The sequence below is a fragment of the Magallana gigas genome, chromosome 7 (assembly GCF_963853765.1).
Source record: "Magallana gigas chromosome 7, xbMagGiga1.1, whole genome shotgun sequence".
Lineage (NCBI taxonomy): Eukaryota > Metazoa > Mollusca > Bivalvia > Ostreida > Ostreidae > Magallana > Magallana gigas.
This window is the reverse complement of record NC_088859.1, coordinates 14,229,644-14,254,032: the sequence shown is the minus strand read 5'-3', so window position 1 is coordinate 14,254,032 and position 24,389 is coordinate 14,229,644. Positions and strand designations below refer to the sequence as shown.

Here is a 24,389-nt window from a genome sequence, read left to right as displayed (position 1 = left end):
GTAATCTATAATTGTATCAAAGGGGAAAAAAGAGCGCATATTTAGTTTTTAATTGCTTACACCTCCTCCCCTTTGAAAATAATGAAATCGGGTTCGACATGCTTGTTGAATCATCTTGAACTAATCACTACCTTCCGAAATGAGAAATAACACTATTATTAAATTTTATAAACAAATAAAAGCAACGTTTTAATTTATTGAAATTGATTTATTTCTTGTAACTCTTTTTACAGTTCAAAATATTTCAAATTTTTATTTTTGTTGTCCCAAGGAGTCAAAAGGAAAAGTGGATTGTGTTGAAGCACCAATCCGCGTAGTAATTTCCCCATATCAGGGTCAAGATGGAGGCGATAGCGAAACATGACTTCAGAGCAACTGCTGATGATGAATTAAGCTTTGCCAAAAATAATATCTTAAAGGTATCGATATATTTTAATAATTTGAATACTTTACAATATTTTAACCACACATGCCGGTGTCATTTTTTATGATAATTATCAGATTTGGATGTATGGGCGAGTTGACTTCCTGGAAGAATATGACATAAAAATAGTTTCCTATTTTTAATTATCGTTGTTGATATCTTTTCTTTGAATGGATTGTTTTGACATGATCCTGTATTGTAAATGATTTGACTCTTTATGATTGATTCTAATGATATTTGGGGAACAATAACACTATGAGTCACTCGTCAATAACGTAATGGCAGGGTACGCAATTATACTATAGTTAATACACATGTACATCATAAAACTGAAACATCGTGCATTTTTTAACAACTTGGATCAAATATCAACAATAGCAGGTCAAATTAGAGGTATTTTGATGTGATTAACTATATGCACGAATACAATTACATCTCCAAACTGATCAAAGTACAAGTGAACGTGTAACACTTGTGAAAGTGGGATGGTATTGTCATGAAGCTTGTTTTATTTGAGATTGGTGTGTGTCAGTTTTATAGATGCACTTTAAAAAAAACTAGAAGATCTTTAGTCCATATAATTAAAGCTGCTTGGTCCGATTTTATATCAAATTTTATGCACTCTTTTAAACGATGGTTATGCTTAGTATATGCATAATAGTAGACTTTGCAGTAGTTTTTTCTAGTCAATTATGCCAAATTTCAATGAAGAAAAGTAGGTACAAAATTTGCTAACAAATTTCACCCCTGACGATGAGACGGGTATCATGGTTGTATTACGACTTTGACATCGTATTACGGTAAATAAAGGTGGAAATAATCAGACAAAATACAAATAAACATGTGTACGTTTTGTTCGCTAATATTTCTGAAGTTTGCTTTCCTTACAATCGATGCATAGCATGCGGGTTGAATACTAGTAACTCCAATCATTCAGGGGATGAAACCAGACGGTTTCCTTTTCTAAAAATTCCCCTGATGCACTTTGGTTTGTTTTTTCGTTTGCCCAAACTGAAATTATTTTTATTTACTTTGAATATTTCTAACTTTGAAAGGAGACTGATTCTGCTCATGTAAATAGGAGAAAGTCCATAACTTTTTAAGATAAATGGTTTGTATGGAAAAAGAATTGATACTGACTGTAATAACAAAAAAAATCAGACCAAGCAGCTTTAAATGGAAAATGTATATATATATGTTTCACCTTTATTTTGATACTAACAGGAATTTCTATTTGACTAGTGTCTCTAAGTACTGTCATTATGTAAAGTCTAAGACTGGCTTCTTTCATCAAAGTCTTGATGCGAGTGGTTATTGATAGTGTATGGCATTGAATCATGATTATTGAGAAGGCAACAATTTGGTATCCTAAATATCAAAGCTGTGTAGGCCTTTGTGACTGTTAGTCTTGTTACATATTGAAGTTTATTTCAAGTGATGTTTGAAACAAATTTTCTTTATAAATGCACTACAACTGTATATTTATAAAATCTGTGGAAAAATAGATGCGATGAAAGACATCATGAAAGATTTTCTAGAATTTCTCAGCTTTTGAGGAAGGACATAGAACTATATAAACACTTAAAACAACTGTAAGGATGTTGTTGAATTCAGTTTTTGTCATCTTTTTAATTCTTATACCTGATTGTCGACATGATTTAAACAAAAATTAAATCAGATGTTTTTATATTTAAGACAATTAATGCTAAATCTAGTGCTTTGCAAAATGGGGTCTCTTATCATGCCAACAATATGATACCAAAATAACTGGTTAGATACACAGTATTTGTCCTGGTATGGATTATTCTTGAAAAGTCCAATTTTATTAATTCCTTGGCAAGACATCAAAGAGGTTTCAAGTTTTGTTTACATAAAAACAGTGGAATTTATGGCAAGATATTTTAAAACTACAGGTAATGACTTTCACAAATTTCATGAGGATGTAATAAAATTATTAGATGAATGTTGTATAACTAGTGGCACTGTTAATTGTTGAAGAATCTCTTTGTATATGTACATATTTCATTTAGCTGCAGGTCTGTAGCTCCTGGTCTGAGAAATATTGGATAGACAATCTGGGAGATAAAACTGCAACTTTTTAACACATATGGAACTGTTGCTTCCAAGTCGTCCATCAAAATTTTTTTCAGACTGGGAGCTACAGACCTGCAGCTAATATTTCAGTTAGTATGAAGTGATAAGCATAATTATTAACATTAGGAGATCTCAAGTCATAAAATTATGTTGTCTTTTAGTCAGCATTACAAATTCCCTCTAATGTACATATTTGTGGAAATGTGCTCTGAATTTTTCATAACAAGCCTGAAGATTGAGAAGATTTTGTGAAAACTGCTGATCAAAGTGTTTGAAAAAATTACACACCGGCTTGATAATTTTTCATGAGGTACAAAAATTGGATTTTTAAAGAGTTATCTTTCTTCAAGATGCTCTCCTTTAAGGGGATATCTTCAGAATCTTTTTTTCCTTGTGGGAATCAGCTGCAGAAGTCTTACTCCCCATTTACAAGATTTGATAATAAATGATGGCAACAATCCTGATTATGTCATGCAGCATTTTTCTAATGTTACAATAAACCATCAAGGAAGTCTTTCGTTTCAGTGGCTTTGATAAGAAAGGTGATCTTTTGGCCCATGCAGTTTTAAGTAACTGATTGAAAAATCTGACAGTGCACTGCTTTATGTAATATGTACACAACACAGAAGATAGCTTTATCCATTCATTTCTGATCTCAGTCAAGTGTACGTGTTTTTATCAGCTGTGTAAGATAACTGCTACATGTACGTGTCTGTTTTGATGATTTTGATCTTCTAATTACATGTACACACTTTTAGACGTGTAGTAATGTTTGTGTACTTTGAAGTTGCACACTTGTGGTTTTATTGTTCATGTGGTATTGTATTCACTTCCTTAGTTTTATACCAGAATATGAAACATGAACTGGAGTACAGATGTACAAGTATTTGTAGTATGTAAAGCGCTTTTTCATTGGAAAAAGGAGTTTTCACCATATATGTACACTGCACTGGTATATGCAAATGCTTTGTTCTCGTAACTTAACCAAGTTACTTCCAAACAACAAGTGATGTATTCAGTTTTGTAGATATATTTAGATTTTAAATAGTCAGGAACCATATGTACATGTAGATCAAAGAAATTCCAGCTCAACTGAACTGAAAAAGTCGAGTAAGCAATTCTGATCGCCTGTTGTCCACCATCCGCCTGTCCACTGTCTACTAATTTTTTTTAGAACTAGAACTAATGGGCCAATTTCAATTTAACTTTACACAAATTTTCTTTGAGTGAAGAGGAAAAATTGAATTTTTGGGTCACCCAAGTCACTCAGGTGACCTATTGCTATCAATTTTTGTTCGGCCATGTGAATTGTCATAAGCATTTGAACATTTTCAACTTTTTATGATCTTAAACGACAAGTAATTTCATGAACAAATTTGGTTTGTGATGTAGCTTCTATAGGAAGAAGGAAACCAAATTTGTATAATTCCTGATCCTCCCCTCCCCATGGGGCTATAAATTTTGGGTAAACATTGTAAATGAAAAGAACTGATGTAATTTTTAAATAACCCTCTTCTCTTCTACTTAATTTTCAGCAGACAAACAAAGCACATGCATGGATGTGATGAGCAAGGGGGTCTCTACCAAAATTGTACACTGTATAACCCTACTGGCATGCGACCAGTTCTCGCTGAGTACCATTTCTTGCCAGTCATTGTGACGTCATTTTATCAACACATACTTGTTGCTATAGCAAGAAAAAGGTCTTCCGTTCCTTATGTATTAATCTGTACAAAAACAAATCCATTTTTCTTGTAAACAGAAAAATGGATATAATATATACTGTAAAGGAATTCCCAAAAAATAAATAAAACAAAAAGACGAAATGTCAATTTTTGAGTACTTTCTGCGAGGACCGGAAGTTACGCCAGATCATACAAAACATATCTACCATGTGTAGATGACATTTTGTATTTTTTTAGCTAAAATGTTACTTCCATGCAAAATAACCAAAATATTTTTAAAGAATCAAAATTGGATGTACTTCCTGTGACGACCGGAAGTTACGCCAGATAAAACAAAATAGTGTTAACACATGTACATACATAGGTCTATCATTCCACAAAGTTTGGTTGTTCAAGTCGTTACCGTTTATGAGATCTCGTCGAAATAAGTTTTTTTTGTCTCGGGACAAGAAACGGGCAAACGGAAGTGCTCAATGAAAAATGAATTTAATATTTCTTGTTTACTTGCCTATCTTACATTATTATTTATCGCAGTTACTAAAACTATCGAATAAAAACAGTTAAACACATAAACAGCTTGATTTGTTTGAACTCTTCTGGTGCGGACAGGAAGTGACGGTCGACAAAATGAAACTGTTTAAACACATCTTCAATCAAATGTCTATCATCAGTGAAAGTTTCGTGCTTTGATCGCTTACAGTTTCTGAGATCTTGTGGGTACAAAATATGTTTTAAAAAAGTTTTGTGAGATATTAATCGAGATATCTTACCGGAAGTAGAATTTTTTTGTTTATTTAACATTGCATAGATGACATATGTAAGGATTTATACTAATATCTTTATTCTACGGAAAATGAATTAAATATGTAAAAAGAAAAATTTTTGAAGTGCTTCCGGTGATGACCGGAAGTTACCCCAAACAAAGCAAAAATGTTTAAACACATCTATAACTTAAGGTCTATCATTCCTCAAAGTTTGGATGTTCAAGTCTTTATCGTTTATCTCGATGTGACAAGCTTTTTGTCGCAGGACAGGAAACGGAGGACAGGAAATGTATTTTTAATAAATGAAAAAAACACCTCGAGATATTATCATTCTCTATCAGTCCTGAAAACTTGAAGTAAATCTATCCAGCCATCTCTGAGAAATCTTGTGGACAAAAAATGGGAAAAAAATAATGATAATAATAAAAAACCTTACAATCACTAGAAGGTCTTCCGTTGGAAATGGAAGACCTTAATGATGTCACAATGTACTGGCGAGAAATGGTACTCGGCGAGAACTGGTCGCACGCCAGTAGGGTCTGGGTTTCTGATGTTAATGTGCTTTTTTGGGTCAAAAAGTGAATTTGCATTTCTTCTTAAATCTTCCTCTGTACAACTGGACATTCAGAAGACAAATTAAGCACATAGCTATGAGCAAAGAAGAGGCCTTTACTGTGGAGTTTACAGACACAGGGCCAGGGGCTCTTAAAAATCTATTCTTCTGGGCACTAGGCAAACTAAGGGCATGTCTATGTCAAATGATCGAAGAGGCATCCTGTACATTTTAATTTCATGATCTTGATACATGCATACAGGTATTGGGATTGATTAACTTTTGAACATTAAAGATGATTTTTTTTCTTTTTTTTACAGATACTAAGTATGGATGATGATCAGAACTGGTTCAAAGCAGAACTAGATGGTAAAGAGGGATATGTACCAAATAACTATATAGAAATGAAACCACACCCGTAAGTATGAAATAGCTTGCAAACATCACCACTCCCTTCAGAGGACACCCCCACCCCCCCAAAAAAAATATATAAATAAAGTTGATGTTGAAAATTAAGTACCCTTTCAATTGAAAGTTTGAAGTATTAGTTATGCAACATTATTCATAAATTTTCAGTCTGCCAAATTGTTCACAATTATTTCTATTTTGGTCAGTGATTTAAAATGTCATTGAAATCACCCCACCACCTTGAAATCATTGCAGCTAATGTTGTGTCCAGATGATTTGTTTATATTATTATCTGAACATTTCATTGATACCAAATATGGACACTTTGACATATAAAGAAGCTTCATTTCCTCAATGAATGCAGTAAAGTTGAAGGTTAGGAAAAACAAAATTAGGATCAAATTAAGACTTATTTACAGACACATAGAGGTGTTAACAGAAAATGGGAAATATTAATTCCAAGTATGGAAATGACACAATAGGGTGTTAACTATTATTATATGTATAAATAAGTTTTTTGCTAATCTATAATTAATAAATGAGATGTGGAAATGTTTGCATCATTTTCAAGTGGGGTATCTATAAATGCAAAATATAGGTGACAGTCATAATTAGTTTATGATGCCTGTTATCTTTAATGATTATAAAATTTTCATAGTAGAAAGATGTAAAAAAAAAAAAAAAAAAATACAGTTGACACACTGACGAAAATCGGAAAGAAGTGTATCTTCAAATTCACAGTTTCCCTTTAGTCTTGTTTTGCTAATGATTGTATGTGTGTATAAATTTCTTCTTGGTCACCAGATGAAATTATTTGAGCTATTGATATCCCCTTAACATGCATGGATATTATGACATTCAAACTATTTCAACCAGATTCCTGTGCATTGTGGCGATGTAAATTGTTCATGTGCCTCCTGCTCTAGAAGAAAAGTAATAATTGTAATTTTGATTTACTAGCTGGTTTGCTGGAAAGATTCCACGACTAGAAGCAGAGAGGAGGCTATTGGAGAAAGACGCCAGGGGAAACTACATTCATCCAGATGGGGCATTCCTGCTCAGAAACAGTGAGAGTGCCCCAGGGGAATTCTCAATCTCAGTAAAGTAAGTCTTATTGTACTGCTATTGTTTTGTTATAAAAGAAAAGCGGGGTGTTATAAACTTATAATTCAAAATTCAAAATCTGCCACATCGAAAATTGAATGTCATAACAACTAAGTGAATATAGTTAAGATTGGGAGTTAGTTTGCCAGCTTAAACTTAATTCATTTTTTGAATTTTATGCATACACTATGGTTTTTAAAATGTAAGGAATTTCCTGCATTTTTTAATAAAAAATTTAAATAGGTGGGGGATCTCTTGATTAATGCTAAGGCCATTGAAGTACATGTAGTTGAGTTCAATTGATGTTTACTATACAAAGATAACATGAATATATACTACCGGTACTGGTTATCAAGAACTGACCATAATAAGCTGATATTTGTACAGATGTATATTCCAAATCCAATGCATTTTAAAAATATAGTTTATGTGTAGCGTCTGTGTATATCTCTGACCTCATTTCTGAAACATCAGCCTTCAGTCTTCAGATGTTCTATATGAATGGTATTTTTTTTAAATAGCCACTTGTGAGGAAATGGCCCATAACTGAACATATTATTACACAAGGCTAGGTCATGCTGATCACATTCAGAAAATCTATATGTACTTGAAAACAGGATCTTCCTTTACTTTATCTCGTCTCATTTGACTCAGAGATTTCTTCAACAAGAAACTATTGTGACTGATTCTGAGTGATGTACTTTTGGAATTTTATTAAGTACATGTACTGTTCACATTTCCTTGGTTTGGTCAAATGTCATTATAAAACCAGGACATTATCAAAATATTATAATTGATCAATAAAATCTTACATCACGGGTAAATTAAAATCAACCAAATTATGTCTATTTTTATGTTGAATTTATTTCCCTAACTTGTGCAATATCTCAAGGAAATAGCCAGCAATTTAAGTCATTGATTACATTAATATGCTCAAAAGTATTCAAGCCTGAACTTTTTTATATATACCGGTATATTTCTCGTAAATGTAAATTGTAAATATCGCCATGAGTATCTGGAAGGGGTTGTATTTAAATTTATGAAAATGTTTATCCTCCAAGAGGTTAGATGTCTCTATAGGATAAGCTAAAGGCAATTTATAGATCATGAAATGATGACTGACAAAAAATATATTATTACCGGTACACAGTTTTACTGTATTGATGAGTCAGAAGGAAACTGGTAAAGTAAGTGGTCTGTTTAAAACTAATAAATCTGAAACCTTGAAACAGCAATCACCAATTATTATCTTCAAGTATAGGACATTTTATGAATAGATTTTGATTGTAACATGCAGTTTAATTGACAAACAGGAGCAAATTAAAACGAGTAAAGAGGTCAGAATATCAGTACCTTTTTGAAAAGATGAACTGATTTTTCACCCCAACAACTTTAAAAAAAATAAAATTCCCAGTTTGACCAGAATTTTCGATTCAAATGTCACAGGCCCCTTTCTAGAAATCTGGACAATCATATTTGCAAAGAAACAATAAGCCCAAAAGTACCAAAAAGTCAGAACATGATTATATTCATAACAGGACTTCAAAACTCCTAGGAATTTTAAAGAAGTACATGTGTTCTGTCACTGTTAATGAATGTTAATTTGATGATCATACACTGAGAGTTTTACCTACAACCAAAGTGCACACTGTGTAATGCTTATACATTAAGTGAGCACTTCTGGGTAAGTAGATTATCTGTCAAACTTCAGTTAATTTGAATCGCATTATGGCCTTTTGTTATTTTAAATGTAAAGATGATTAAGGATCATTTGAAATTTAATGGATGTAAGTGTTTTCCTGAACTTACTGTTATAAACCAGTTGAATTAAAACAGGGGTGTTTTTTCTTCAATAAAAACAGCATTTTTACCAGTACATTACCTGGAAAAAAAACCCACTGTTTTGATTCATCTTATTTATCACTTTGTGTTCAGAAAGATACTTCCATTATATTGCATGGCTTATTCTTTGTGTTAATTCCGCACCTGGAAGAGCTTTACTGAGATGTATTCCAATGCAAACATGGGCACCTTATCTTTCAGAGTTCGCGAGGCGGTGCAGCACTTCAAGGTCCTTCGGGACGGAGTGGGCAAATATTACCTCTGGGTTGACAAGTACAACTCTGTGAATGATTTAATAGAGTTTCACAAAACTTCATCTGTGGTCCGAGGACAAAATATAAAGCTTGTTGATTTGGGCAAGGTAAAAATATACGTGCATATTATTCTCTCCTTCCTCTCTCAAAATGTGCATGCTTTTTTCTTCCAGGTTTCAAGAAAATATCCAGCATTTTAAAGTATTAAGGGATGGAGCAGGCAAATATTTCCTATGGGTTGTCAAGTTCAACTCTATAAACGAACTGATTGAATATCATCGGATGTCATCTGTCAATCGCGGACAGACCATTGTACTCAAAGATATGGCGACTAACAGGGTTGGTACCATCACACCCCTTGGCATGACTCCTAGAGTAGCTGGACCTCTACTGATGTGTTGTTTACTGATACATGGAAACTTTTTTTGGGGCTGGGATCTCTTCGTTTTCCCTAGTTTGTCGAAAACTGTGTTGTTTCCTAACTCTCTTGTTAATTCTGACCTTTGTGCCTTTTTCCTTTTGACTAATTTTAATTGTTTTAAAGTTTCCTGGTCATGCCGGTAGTTACCGTTGTATTGTTTTTGTGTGCATGCATGCATTAGCATTGTGCCCAGGGTTTATAGAGAAATGATATGATCAAATTTTGATCCAATCAGTGTTAAGTGGGAAAGTTTTCGGCTTGATCCAGTTGTTAGTAAGTCGTTCCTGTCTGGAATTTCCCCATCTGGTGACAGACAGTGGGAATGAAATTGGGAATAACTAAGGTATTCTTTGAAGGCGGTATTGATATAAATGGGCACCTTTTTGTTTACAGCCAAGTGAAATGAATATAAAAGCAAAGAAGTATGCATATCTTTGTGTACACATTAGCATTTTTTTTTATATTCATGCAAGTTGTTGAGTGTTTTGATCACTGTTCAATATTTCTTAGCTTCATTGTATTTTCTGCAAAAGTTTACTGTTGATTAATTTTATATTTTGTATCTTGATCTCAATTTGAATTGGTTGATGCAGAGTTTCTATAAAAAATTATGTATATGAATATTTCATTTGCCTTAATGTCAAAATTTATATGAATTTTACATTTATTAAAATATGAATATTACATTAATTAGCGTTATGCTTTTTAATGCCAAATTCTAAGTTAATTTGTTAATTTTTCATTATGATGATCACATTTTAATACATGTAGTTGAATGACATATTTTAAATCAAACTTTATTTATTTGAGGAAGCATTGTTTAAAATTTCTAAATTATGCCAAATTTTCATTCATGTCTTTTTGAAAATATAGCTAGGTAGTGTCTTTAATTCATTATGATTTAGCATTGAGAGAATAACAAATACACAAGTCTGCATTTTGATTTTTCTTCTTCAGAAAAAGCGAGCAACGGCCCAGTATGAATTCAAAGCGGAGACAGAGGAAGAGTTAGGGTTCAGCAAAGGGGACGTAGTTACGATTCTAGAGGAAGTGGATAGCAACTGGTGGAAAGGCGAGCTTCACGGCCAAGAAGGATTGTTTCCTGCCGCATACGTCCGAGTTCTGGACAGTTAAAAGTCCCCTCTCCATTAATCATGACTCTTGCATGTTGAAATATCAGCTTGAATAACTGTTTTTGTAAAGTCATCATTTTGTAAGGACAAGCTGCTCACCCCCCGTCTTTTCTGATGGATAACCATTGGTCCAATATGTCGGCATAGTGTGTGATATAATTTGGCGCTCCAGGAATAAACTAATTTTGTTAGCCATCGTGTGCCAGCCTTATTGCATAGATGTATCTTCAAATAGTGTACCATAGAAGGCTATTTTCCCTTCAAAAGTCTCAGAGAATGACTCCTTTCCAATCAACTATTTAAGATTATTTTTTCTCTTCTTAAAGGATCAACGGCGTACACAATTGTATATTTCATTTCTCATTGATACTCATTGTACATAATAGAACATAATTAACAGTGTATGTTGCTTAGTTCATCTGTAAGCTGTGTTCTCTGATGATGATTATTAGGAAAGTCTTGTAATCATTTGAAATTCAACAATCATTTGATTCGAGGCTGTGACGTCTTAATCTTGCATTGATTTTAAATGTTTTTAAGACAAGATTTCCAGAATTCATTGCTTAGAGTCAAAAGCAAAACAAAGCTCTGGCGTTAGTGCTGAAAATTGATGTAGATCTGATGAAGCGAGAATGATTAGATAACTTGTAGACCAAGATTTTTTTTTTGTAATAATTTCTTTTTAAAAAAAATCAAAGTAGTAGTAAAAGTTCTACTCTACTTCTCCTTCCTAATATTTTAGTGTCTAACAGTGTTTCTCGTAGTCTTTTTAACGATTGATTTAATGCTTAAATATGCTTTTATATTCAATTTGATATCAGATGTTCCACATATATTTTTTTAATGTGTACAAATTTTTAGAGGGAAGTTCTGTAAGGGATTCCTTGCATTATGGGTACCCAAATAGGAAAGATTTCTATGTATGCATCGCAATCACCGTTTTGAATTGGAGACTTAACTAGCGTTGACTTCACCAAGAAATACGAAATGAAATCTGTCACTGGTTATTTTTGACATGTTTGTGTTGCTGTTGATATATGAATATATATATTTATATACTATAAATACCTTTTTTGTCATGTGATCTTGTTATTCTAATTTCATTTCTTTTGATATCCAAGTTGTGAAATTCTTCTGCAGTTTGATTTAATACTTTGTCTGGCAGACGGAACTTCTGATTTCGACTTCTTTGCTCTTCCATTATCAGAATGCTGGTCATGACCTCTCTGCACTTGTTAAGTGCTGTAACCGATAGTGACACTGGTGGTCAGGTGTTAGTTTCTGAGAAACAATGTGTCCTCTGCCATGTTTTATACACAAGATTGTTTAACAACATTGTACAAACAAATGTCATTAAATAAATTTTAGCAATTTTTAACTTCTTTTCTTTTTTCGTTTTTTGGCTTTAACTGATACATAGTTTCGGAGAGCTTATGGCCATACCCAAGCCCGTAGAAGCTAGCAGTCAATAAGGAAAATCATTGAAATACTGAGAGAACTCGAACAGAAAATTATATTTTAAACTATCATCGGCATATTTTAATTAATATCAAGTTGATTAATGCATCAATAATTTGTACGAGCATTGACAACTTCGGAGGCAATAAAGCTAGCCTGGATGAAATTATATGTGTTTGTGCACGTGTCTAATTAAATTCAATTGAATATTGGTATTTGTCTATACGTATACTTTAAAAATTGATCCCCGAGTCTGTTCACTTTTGGCTGCTAGCTCCAGCCTTGTGTAAAAATATTCCAGTAAATAGAATCTGATGATGTTTGCGGTAATTTCATGGATAAATGTCCTGTTAATTTCCAAAACAAAACACCCCCCCCCCCAAAAAAAAAAAAAAAACCCCGAAAACAAAACAAAACACAAAAAAACAAGAAATAAGAATATATAAGGGCTATGTTTTTGTTCCAATGTATGAGGATATCAACATCAAGATCACTGACAGAGTTTGCAAAACAAAATTCAATAATGAATTTCAAAAAGTCGAATATTTTTTGAAAACGGACGTGCTTTCCATTTACCAAGTGTGAAGTGCATGCCAAATTCATACTTAGTTTGCAAGTGCTCTCTCTCTCTCTCTCTCTCTCTCTCTCTCTCTCTCTCTCTCTCTCTCTCTCTCTCTCTCTCTCTCTCTCTCTCTCTACAAAACAAAACAACAAATATGTTTTCTGGAGATAAATTTTTATTAATTTTTTAGTTGTACTCAAATCCAATAGTGATGCTGATTTCTCCAGGATGGATATAAGTGGCGTGGTACCATTGGTTCGTGTCTAATACAACTGAAAAAAACCCAACAAATTATCTTAGAGAAATTATAAGCATGTTAAAAGAACATGACACAATAAAACTAACTGGACATAAATTATGTCTGTGGAAACTCAGATCGATTAACATTTAAATTATATAATGTCCCAAAATTCAGCGTCATCTTTTCGTAGGAAAGTCATCGATTTTCGATTCAGATAAAATTCGTGAATGAATGATATAAATGTTTTTGAAGAAGAAAAAAATTGTTCTATAATTTTAGCTAGAACACAATGTCTGTTTATATTTTCAAGGACACAATAGCAAAGATCACAGAAAAAAGGATCATGGTTCTTTTTTTAAGGTCAATACCTAGTAAATGATTTTAGGAAATTTACTATATAGATCTTGATCCTAGTAAAATGCATTACCCTGTACATACTGAGTAGTATATACACTGTACACAATAGTAAGTAGGATAGGGTAGGTACGCGGCGAGTTAGTTGATGTTTGTTGTCTTGCGTGATTTCAAGTGTTTACAAGAGACGACTTCCGTTCTTTGTCGAGGTTTATCCGACATGTATATGGGACGTTCTACGACATCCAGAGAGGAGACAAAAAGGGAAGAGTAATGTGGATCATTGTATGTGTATTCTGTTTCCTATTCTGTTTCCTATTCGGTTGAATTGCAACTGGCAGAGGCTGACTTATTTAACTATCTCAGTCACTTTAGTCTCTAAAATGACATGGATGCATCTACTTCAGATAATTTTAAACCAAATCGTTGCCACATCATAAACATAGTACTGTATTTTATTGTACACAAAAATGCAGGTTATGAAAACTTTGCTGTTTCTTAAAGCACGCGAATATTACTCCTACAAAATAGTTGAGGCAGCAATAATATTACATATAGTTTTTACCTTCTTTTGTAACGTGCGCAAAATAATGTGAAAACTTCAAGAACAAAACTGCTAAATCTTAAATAATTCAAATACAACGAATCCAGTGATTGATACCGCTACTTAAGTATTATATACTGGTTATTATATTGATACTTCTTCTTGACTTATCTTGACCCACGTGATAAGAATACAAAAATTATAATATGATGATCATTCGTATACAAAAACATTGACTGTAATTGCTGGAGCAAAGTACCTTATGAAGAAGACAAGAACTGTAAGTCTATGATATCGTCCCAATTATTGAACTCCAGTCCCTTTGATATGAACACACATTGATATGTAATGCGGATACTTAATAAATATGCATCATACTGTTATATCTGAATTGCATCATATCGCCATAAGTACATGCTAACTTAACGGGATTTTAGGTAGATATCAATTGCAGGCACGTAGCATCGTTTTTGAAGGTGGAGGGGGGAGGGGGGGGGGGCAGACTCATCCAAAACATCTTTACAAGCAGAAATAAAAAATAAAAGGGAAAATGTTACTTTCCAAAATCCTGAAAATCCTAATCCGGATCATAACTCCATAAGCATATAGATACGCTAAATCGCCATGAACTCGTTTTGACGCGACTACTGCTTTGTGATGTAATTATGACTAAATGTGTATCAAAGAGCTCAACAGTTGGTTAAAGGGGCATGGTCATGATTTTGGTCAAATTCTATTTTTCTGGTTTTATTATTCGCAATACTTTTGGAATGCATTTCTAATGATAAAATGAAATGTGGGTGCCAGTCGTTGAGTTTTAAGCAAGATACAGGGCTCACAATTCTTCGTCATGTAAACAAGGCTCGTGCCCTGTTTTTGTTTATATAGATTCAATATACCAGTAAAAATCTTTTTCAGGCTAACAAAAGCTTTGTTTACATTGCAAAGAATTGTAAGCTCTGTAACTCGCTTATAACTCACCAAGTGATACTCAAATTTTAGTTGCCTATTAAAAATGCATTACTGAAGCATTGTAAACATTAAAATCGAAAAAATAATTTTTGACCAAAATCGTGACCATGCCCCTTTAAACGAGATTTATATTTGTTGTTTTCTACTTCTCGCATCAATAGGTGTTAGCAATTCCCAGTGAATATAAAACAACTCACATATTGCGTAAATTATGCCAATATTTATGCACATTGGAATACAAGTAACTAGTCACGTAAATCATTAAATTGAGCGGTGCATTCGTGATATCCGAATGCTCGATATAATCCCCTTACTTCCTGGTGAAAAGGTTTGATTGGACGGTTTCCATCACCTTCAACAGGAAGTTATCGTGGAGTTTAATTGCGTCAGTTCCTGGAACATTGGCTCGTTATTACAGGGCACTTTCTGTCTGTGGGTGGCCTTAACGTTCCTCCAATGAGCGAAATAGATTGGCCCGTGTGCCATACTGCTCACACGAGGAGTATAACTTTTTCAAAATGAATATTTTTTTGAAAAGGTCAGCAATACTAGCGTTCGATAAAATTCAAAGACATGATCGACTGTTTGTCATAACACAGTTTATTTTTCGGGAAGATATGACCCCCCCCCCCTTTAAAAGTTTTCTTTTAAAATAAAAAAAAAAGCAAATAACAGGCACAGAATAAGTCCATTTAGTTGGTATATACTGCACACTTACGTGAACGAATGCCCCAGGTCCAGGCCCGCCCATGAAGATCCAGTCAACCCTACTAGACTTGGAGTCCACAGGAAGGAAGTAAGGCCAGTTATAGTGCTGTCTGAGGACGGTCGCCACCTTCGAGTGGCAGTTACTCCTAAAAGAAGGAATTGTTTTTAGAGGATTTACTCATTCGTAACATTTTTTAGGTAATATGGTGCTGTGAGCTGTATTTACTCTATTGCATGTTCTTCGGTAAGCATCATGTTGTATCATATGCCAGCGGAGCATTTGTAGTTCATAAACATAGTAACGCCATTGCAAGTAACTGCGTTCATAGAAATATGAACGCAGGTTTTGGTTTAAAGGTAAGTAAGAGAGAGGGAATTGTAGATGTAACATAACTTTCAAAACCTCATATCATCTTCATATTGTCAAGGCTTACAGAAAAATGTAAAGAACATAGCAGTTGTTAAAATGCCATTGCACCTTATTGATAAGCTGATGTTTCATTTCTGTATTCTGAAATTTTTTATTTCGTGTTATTCATCCTCTCATTGTGTTGAAAATATAAGAATGATATTTGTGACATTTTGCATCTCTTATGTTGTAAGAGAACAAACTTTTAAGGTAAACATACCACATGGTTATTTTCTTTGCGTTATCTTAATGGTTTTGTCTGTTATATATCATTGTATGTTTTTCTGCCCTATGAAATAAACGATTTTTTTTGTGTGATCATTCTGACTAACTTTTTAGACGAAACAGTGACGACGAGGACTAAAACGTCAATATAGCAGCAGTTTTCGGGAAGATATACCGTTATTCCTTCGAGGAAGAAAAAGAAACAAGGGGGCATAGTAGTGAAATATAGAGTTGACGAGTGTTCAATTAGCAGTAAAAAAGCAGTTTCTAAAACCTTTGATGAACTTTCAAGTCTCGTGCAATATCATCATCCACCTAAACCATCGGAAACGTACTACATTTGGCTGTGTATTCTATTTAGCGCTTTTGGCGGAATGCAGCGTCCGCTAAATCAAGTACATCGCTAAATGCCATGCACATATGTATAAGAATAGTCACATTCAGGAATACGCTAATTCAAATCCACTCCAACTTGTTTACAAACTAGATTCCGCCAAATATTGTACACGCCAAATATAATACGTTTACAGTAGTCCAAAGGGTTTTAATTTTATGACCGTTTCCGAAAAAGGAACGGAACATTGCAATTTTGATGGTTAGGGATCGTCTGGTTTGCAGGATCATGGACAATAAGATACAGAAACGCCTGTTAGCGGAGAAGGTTTTTATAAAACCCAAATATCAATGGTAAATGCAGCGAAGGGATTTCTTTATCTACAGAGTGGAATTGCACATGTTGAAACAAAGTGGGTGAAGATAAAAAACCACTAAAAGACAAAAGCATTATGAAGTGTTGTTATTATTGTCACTTGATCGGTCACTTTGCCGCAGAGTGCAGGAAAAGGAAGGCCGATCAAGTTGCTAATCGAGGGAAAGGAAGAGGAAACTCGAGAGTTCATTTTGAAAGTAACAGACCAAGGAATTATTTCAGAATGGAAAATGTGCATAATGTAGGTGATACATCGGATGAAGAAAAGCTAGGACCATACTGAGTATACCTAGTCTCATATGATGGAGCCAGGTAAGCAGCCACCAATTTGTGTGTCCTTAGCATTGACTGGAGTAGATCAGTCTATGGAGTTGGATACGGGAGCCAGTAAGACCGTGATTAGTGAGGAAAACGGTTGAAGTTAGAACCTTCGTGTACAATTTGCTAACCGAGAAACTTATTCCCATTCCAGGAACAGTAAAGTTGAATGGACCTTCAAAGATAAACAGTGGTATGACCTTAAAGCGGAAGTGCTGGAGGAAAGACACCATCTTTACTTGGCCGTAGTTGGCTTAATGTCATTAAACTATGCTGAGATGAAGTACATGTATCTCAGGTTAAAACAGAAGTGCAGTCTGATATGGATCAGATTCTGAAGAAGTATGAAGTTGTGTTCAAGAAAGGATTGGGGACAGTCCAAGGTGTGATAGCGAATATACATGTAGAATCTCATGAAGAAGTGAGATACATGTACTTCAAAAGTCGTCCACCACCTTTTGCTTAGGAAGATATAATTAAACAAGAATTTGACAGATTAGATAACGAAGGAACTGTTACCATTGAAAAGTTTTCATAGTGAGCGAAGCCAATTATACCATGCAAGAGTAAGTGACAAGACAGTACGTATTTGTGGTGACTATGACGTTTAGAAAATACGTTTCTACGTGATGCAAGAGTCGAAAAACATTTTTAGATCTTCATTAGAAATGGTTCATTTTAATTCTACCAAGAAGCTTGTCATGATCCAATCGGGTTGGATGTTGTTTTGCCAAACATTACAGAAGAAGGAGAGAAGCCAATAGATTATGTGTCACGAACCCTTGCTCCAGCAGAAAAGAACTACTCTCAGCTGGAAAATTGCAACGTGCAATTACATTCGGAGTAGAAAAATTTTCACCAGAACCTGTATGGTCATAGATTTGTAATATATTCTGACCACAAACCATTCTTTGGTGTGTTTAAACATGACTGAACCATCCTAACCATAAATGCAGCTGGAATTCAGAGATAGGCTCTGATCCTACAAGTTTGAAATTTTGTACAAGAAAGGTAAAAAGAATGGTATTGCAGGTTGGTTGAAGTGTGTTGAGGTTCCTTTACCTGGTGAGACCAGTTTACACATTGAACACTGAAAGAGTATATCTGTACACCGGGAAGAATTTGAAGAAGACACTGAGATTGGACCAATTCCTGCGTCAGGTGACATATTTGATATATACAGAATTAATGGACAGAGAAGAATAACGACAAGAAACTTCGTCCTTAGTGCACATGAAGGATGTATCTAATGGGGGGCTCGCTTGGTGATTCCAGAATTAAGAAGGGAGAAAGTATTGAATCTGTTGCATGAGGGACATCCGGGGTTAGTAAAGATGAAAAACCTGGCAAGGAGCCACTTATGGTAGGCAGGAATTGATTAAGCTATTGAGACTGAGGTACGGGTATGTAAAGATCTCCCATGGTCTAAGATACCTGCAGATTATGCAAGACCTATTGTTGGATCCATGTCATTTTTTTGTCCTAATTGACGCTTATAGCAAGTGGATTGAGGTCTACATCTACATTCAGGGTTCATTGAGGTCTACATTCAGGTCTACATCTGAAGTGACCCTCGAAAAATTCAGACAGGCATTTGCAACTATGCTGATGTACTTGTCAAGGAAAACGGGGCCTGTTTTACAAGTCATGAATGAATCCTGTTTTACAAAGGAGAATGGTATTGTACATGTGAAGACCTCACCGTATCATCCAGCCTCCATTAGGTTGGCGGAGCAGACGGTTTGGATTTTTTAGTAAGATATGAAGAAGATGGTTAAAGGCCCTGGATCACTAATGGCCAGGTTGCAAAAGTTTTTTTAAACTACCGAACGACTCACTTGGTCATGCCCGAAACTCGAGAACGAGGGGAAAACCGACAAAAGAAATTCAAGCACTGCCATGATTCATATGCAAGCAGACGAACATTTATAAAAGGAGATGCCTTTATAATAGAAGTTTTCTAGATAGACAGTGAAAATGAGGAGAAATAACTCAAAAGACGGAACCAGTATCAAACAAAATCGCGCTACCAGACATGTCGATCATATCAAACAAAGATATTTCAAACCCTCAGTGAAACTGGACAATCCTGATGAAAGCAGATATACATGCATACGTAGGTGAGACTCCTTCATCCTAAATGAATGCAATGCTTCTCTACCATTATCCACCATCTCACCATCGTCCTGGTCCTGTTCCGAACATAGCCATTCTATGGACCTATCTGGACGACTAAGTAACTCTTTAAACAAACTGCTTAAAGGAAAGGGACGGATTCTGTGTCATTTGGTAGACCGTTTATGTTGTTTGAACACATCTTTGAACTGTTTGAGTTAACGGTATGACAATGGTTTGAATTAGTTTTTTGAAAGATATTGGCATTATATAGTATTTGGATGTTTTATTCACAACTGAGTATACTCAGTATTATTCATTATGAAATTAATTTAAGGGGTTAGGAATATAGTATTCCAGAATTGTCTTTGTCTTTTCATTTTGGTTTTGTTATGTATTATTGCACGTTTTTCTGCCCTATGAAATATGTGTTTTGTGTGATTATTTTGGATAACTCTTTAGAGAGCTCACTGTCTATTCTGTATACTGTTAACTAAATCATCTGTGAAATACGAATGTCAGGATAACGTTTATGATAATGCTACAAAAACTCCTAAAAACAAAACATACAAAAGAAATTTGATGTTCGAAAAGTCATATCAACATGATTGCATTTGGGATTCTTATTTAACGTTTTAATCTCATTCAACCTTGTAGGAAAGACTTTCATTGAGAAATGATTGACAAGGATACGGTTCATAGACCGGCTGGTGCAAATACATGCTGTACAAACAGACTTAATTGTGGGAATTGAATGCAAGTGATGTAAAGAATGCACTTACCACCCGACATACCAGGGTTTTTCCCCTGGGGTAAAATTGGCCCTTTTTGCGGAAATGTTGAATACATCAGCCAGAGTCTTAAACTCTGTATTCAAAGGAAAAAACTGACATTTTTCCTCGATTACTGTCAAAGCATTTTTCGTAGTTGTGTACACATTTTTAAAAAAATCAAAACTGAAATCCATCAATGGTGTCCAGTTTTGAGTAGCATCTTTAATAAGAACAGGCACCGCGGTGTATGCGTATTTCCTCACAAAATAGTCTGTGGAGATATTCCTTTCCATGGGGACCTCTTTGAGATTTCTACAACAATCACAGTTCATTAGAGGCCTAGCGATCTCTATCGTGAAACCCCTATTTTTTAGAAGGCAATGAGACTTGCGAAATGAGGTATATATTTTCTCATCCCACCCGGTAACCTTTATGACTACCCCAGCAAAGGTTACGACCCCTGCCATGACAAGAAACGATACGGTCAAGGCAATTGGTACTTTTTTGGGCCATGATATATGTTTTTGTGGATGAAATTTTCCTCGCCTAAACACATGGGCGACAAATTCTTTTTCGAGGCCCGTTTTCCGAGCCCGTTCACGTAATTCACACAATTTTGAATAAAACTTATTCCGGCATTCTTTGATAGCGTCGTTGTTATTAATTTTCTGTCCATCCAGATCTTTGTACTTTTCCATCCTGTTTTTCATCTTCCTTTCTGTTGTTCAAGGTAAAGCCCTGATTAGACTTTACACGCACACGTCCCTATGAACAACTTTAAAACATATGTCATGAATTATTAATCATATATCGTTACAGCACTAGAAATCCCAAACCGCTCACCTGTGCTGAATGTTTGATCAGTGGATATTCTGCCATTTACTGCCATGTGTTTATGTAAACTTTTCCCTGAAATATATTTCTTAAATTTACATATAGAAAATTGAACGTTGATTGAATGTTGAAGGAACTGCCCCTTCCCCCTCTACGAGTTTTCGAGAGCAAAAAAAAAAAAGAGTTAAAAATCATTGCGGAAATTAACATAAAAACAGAATATTTAGGTAATTACGCAATATACCCCCACCCAGCCCAAACGATGGACGATTGTCGTTATGTTTGGAGGTAGGTTGGACAGGGGTAAGTTTTGGTCCCAACTGCTACGTCTTTTTCATTTTGGCTAAGCGGCTAATTATAGAGAAACATTACTTAAATTGATGCCCATTTTGAATGCAGTATTCAAATTGAGTTTTTAAGGAAATTATTTTAAGAGCCGTTATGCAGTTTTGAAACTCATGTATATACTAACCTAAACATATTGAAAACATTTACAATTAAAATTGATTTTTCATATATATTAGACGACCGTTTTAAATTTGGAAGCACTTGACAACAACTTGAAAACATTTCTGCTAGAAAAAAACCTGCTAAACTACAACCCATTTAGGCGTATATTATCCCTATTAAATCACGTTATCTAGATTACAGTACAAAGCCATAACAAATCATTTTGTGATGACTTCAGAGGATATGAGAAATTAAATATGTAAAATATCAATAACAAAAAACAAATAAATAAAATAAATCAAGATATAGCATATAATCAAAATATACTACTAATTCTAAATATCTTCTTTCCCATTTTCAATCTGTGAATCAAAAGTTCATACTTTTACTGTACATCTATATGGCTCAAAATAGATCACTGAAGAAAAAACCCCAGTGTGTAGCATTTCACTCAGGAATTGAACAATATTTGTTGTTATCAATACATCCACTTGTGTATTGGTGACCTGGTCACACGGTAGTGGTACGCGTTTTGTGCAGTTACTTTTTTTGTCTCCGCCACTGGCTAGCTTCGTCAAAAATGGAGAGTAGTATAGTACGTAAATCTTTCCTTGCCAGTATATAGCATATCCGCTACCTAGACTCCTGCAATGCCTCTACGTCGCAATGCACAAGAAACTTAGGCGACTTCAGGCGAAATTTGTAGTGATATCGGAGTATCAAAGACCACCGAGGTGCGGATTGCAGGCCCATTGGTGTGTGGACACGCCCTGGCTCTCACCAACCTTGCCCCCCCCCCCCCCCCCCAGTTATGGGTTGAATAGACTCACTGCCTTGTGGGAGTAAATCAAGACAGAATCCAGGGCAAATGGAGATCGAAAGCAGTTGGGCCTGCAATCGTCCATGGAAAGGTCACACCAAGAGAATAAACCCGGTCAAACAGACAGCTAACTACTCTTCCCAGTAAAAGCATGCAGTTACGAAAACTGCTAATCAGGGAAATTTTCAAAACATAGGCAATACTAATGATCACCATTTCAAAAATGATAAAAGCACGAACAAACCATCATTATCACCATCATCACTATTACACCCAAAACATTCCCAGTACATTAGGGCATGGGATGTGTAAAATATGTACGAGGGAGGAAGGTGTGCATATATAGAAAGAAAAATAAGAAATTTCAACACCTATAAAAAGGGAAAGAAGATGGACAGGAAATTGGGCGATGACACAAGCTCTAGAATACCATCTTATACTCAGGAAGAGAAGATAACAATCGTAGAGAAGGCTTTGACATCATCAATGACACCAAAAAACAAAGAAATGCATAATAAAATGGAAACTTGTCACCGAAAAAATTATAACATATCGCTTTAATGAAAGACATTCAAAACACACTTTCATAATAGTTATTCGCCTACAAAGATGCAGAGGATGAGTTTAAAAACAACTTCTTTTAACAACTGCATAATGAAATTGATGCAACACCAGCTAATGATCTTCTACTCAATAATGGCGACATCAATGCCAAAGTTGAAAGCTGCAATGAAAGTAGAGAGTATACTATGGGGAAACATGGGTGTGGAGAGATGAACGCAAATGGAGAAAGAAAGTCTTCTCTCATAAAGATATCCACAAGAAAATTTGAATCTCACGCAAAAAAGGGACCAAAATTAGATTGACCATATCATCATCATTTTTCAATGGAGACACTCAATTGGAAATCTTGTGCAAGTTTTGGATATGATCATCATCTACTTCTTGTCAAGGTCAAATTAAACACGACGAAATTGAAATAGGAAACAAAACTGAGATTTAATACCACCAAACTGAAAGATCCTTTTATAAGCAAAATGTTTACCACCTTGCTTATGAACAGATTCCAAGTAGAATATTCTGAAACCAACAAGGAAATGAAACACACACTTGGGCAGGATTGTTGATCATATTTAGACAGAAGATCAAATGGGAGAGAAAGAGAGACCCAAAAAGGAGAATCACAAGAGAACTACCTGGTAGCTACTCGAAAGGCAGTGGTCCTGTAAAAAATAAAAACGGCAATGAAATAACATCAGAAAACCTTAAACATGAACGTTGGCCAAAACATTTCACCAAAGTCCTTAATCGCCCCAAACCAACAGAAACTGCAACTGTTGATGAGAACTTTGGTGATCAATTAGATATAGAACTTGAACCACCTTCGAAGAGATTAAGAAAACCATTAACAAACTTAAAAACAACAACAAAGCTCCTGGCATAGACAGCTTGGAGAGTGAACTAATCTAAAATAGATATCAAGATATATACAATATGGGAGTTGGAGGTGCTTCCAAAGGATTGGTGTAAGGGACTTATTGTAAAGTTGCCAAAGAAGGGTGATAGAATGGACTGTTCAAAATGGCGTCGTATAACAAATTCTCGATCCCTAGTAAAATATTCTGCAAAATAATTTGCATGCGGCAAAGTTAAGCTCTCGATAGCAAAATAAGGAAACAGCAAGCCGGCTTTAGACCAGGTGAAGGATGCATAGACCATATCTTTAATCTGCACAACATTATGGAGCAATACATCGAACGAACAGCAAACTGCAACTGAACTTTATCGAGTTTGAAAGAGCGTTTGATAGTGTACATCGTGAGAGCCTATGAAAGATACTTTCAGTATATGAATGCCCAGGCAAACTAACTTTTAAAGCCTTCTACGATAACTTCCCATGCAGCGTGATTGAAGACAACAAATTAAGCAATTGGTTCAGCATCACAAGTGGAGTAAGACAAGGACGCATCATGTCACCATTGCTATTCCTTGTTGCAATAGACTGGATCATGAGGAAAACAGTCGGCAACAAGCGGAGAGAAATAAGGTGGACAATCACATCTATGTAAGAAGAAGTAGAGGATTTTACGAATCTAGGAAATGTCAGCAGTAAAAGCAATGCAACATCAAAAGAAATTGGAAGCAGACTACAGAAGCCAACCATATAATTTCATTAACTAAATAAGATATGAAAAAAGTAACAGTGACCAAAACT

At 34.8% G+C, this 24,389-nt stretch overlaps 2 protein-coding genes across 3 annotated transcripts; one reads left to right on the top strand and one right to left on the bottom strand.

The window, feature by feature from the left end:
* Positions 1-259: 259 nt before the first annotated feature.
* LOC105329475 (growth factor receptor-bound protein 2) lies at positions 260-11,348 on the top strand. 2 transcript variants are annotated; one of them, XM_011430748.4, is made up of 5 exons: positions 260-419; positions 5,841-5,938; positions 6,889-7,032; positions 9,302-9,467; positions 10,507-11,348. In XM_011430748.4, exons 1-5 carry the CDS (start codon positions 342-344, stop codon positions 10,681-10,683), a joined length of 663 nt encoding a protein of 220 aa, XP_011429050.1. In that variant the 5' UTR covers positions 260-341; the 3' UTR covers positions 10,684-11,348. The 2 variants fall into 2 exon arrangements, with proteins under 2 accessions (XP_011429050.1, XP_011429051.1); XM_011430749.4 differs by lacking the exon at positions 9,302-9,467 and adding an exon at positions 9,076-9,235.
* A 1,511-nt stretch (positions 11,349-12,859) lies between these two features.
* Positions 12,860-21,924, bottom strand: LOC109618893 (uncharacterized). Its single transcript, XM_034457511.2, has 3 exons — positions 20,080-21,924; positions 15,532-15,667; positions 12,860-12,974 (listed from the first exon to the last, which is right to left on the bottom strand). The coding sequence occupies exons 1-3, from the start codon at positions 20,778-20,780 to the stop codon at positions 12,966-12,968; spliced, it is 846 nt and encodes a 281-aa protein (XP_034313402.2). The 5' UTR covers positions 20,781-21,924; the 3' UTR covers positions 12,860-12,965.
* Positions 21,925-24,389: the final 2,465 nt, after the last annotated feature.

Bases quoted from the DNA above. Each gene is read 5' to 3' on its own strand.
- LOC105329475 (XM_011430748.4), top strand. From the start codon at position 342: ATGGAGGCGATAGCGAAACATGACTTCAGAGCAACTGCTGATGATGAA. The intron at 420-5,840 runs GTATCGATATAT...TTTTTTTTACAG, and splicing joins CCAAAAATAATATCTTAAAG to ATACTAAGTATGGATGATGA. The intron at 5,939-6,888 runs GTAAGTATGAAA...TTGATTTACTAG, and splicing joins ATAGAAATGAAACCACACCC to CTGGTTTGCTGGAAAGATTC.
- LOC109618893 (XM_034457511.2), bottom strand. From the start codon at position 20,780: ATGAAAAACAGGATGGAAAAGTACAAAGATCTGGATGGACAGAAAATT. The intron at 15,668-20,079 runs GTAAGTGCATTC...TCCTTCTTTTAG, and splicing joins AAACCCTGGTATGTCGGGTG to GAGTAACTGCCACTCGAAGG.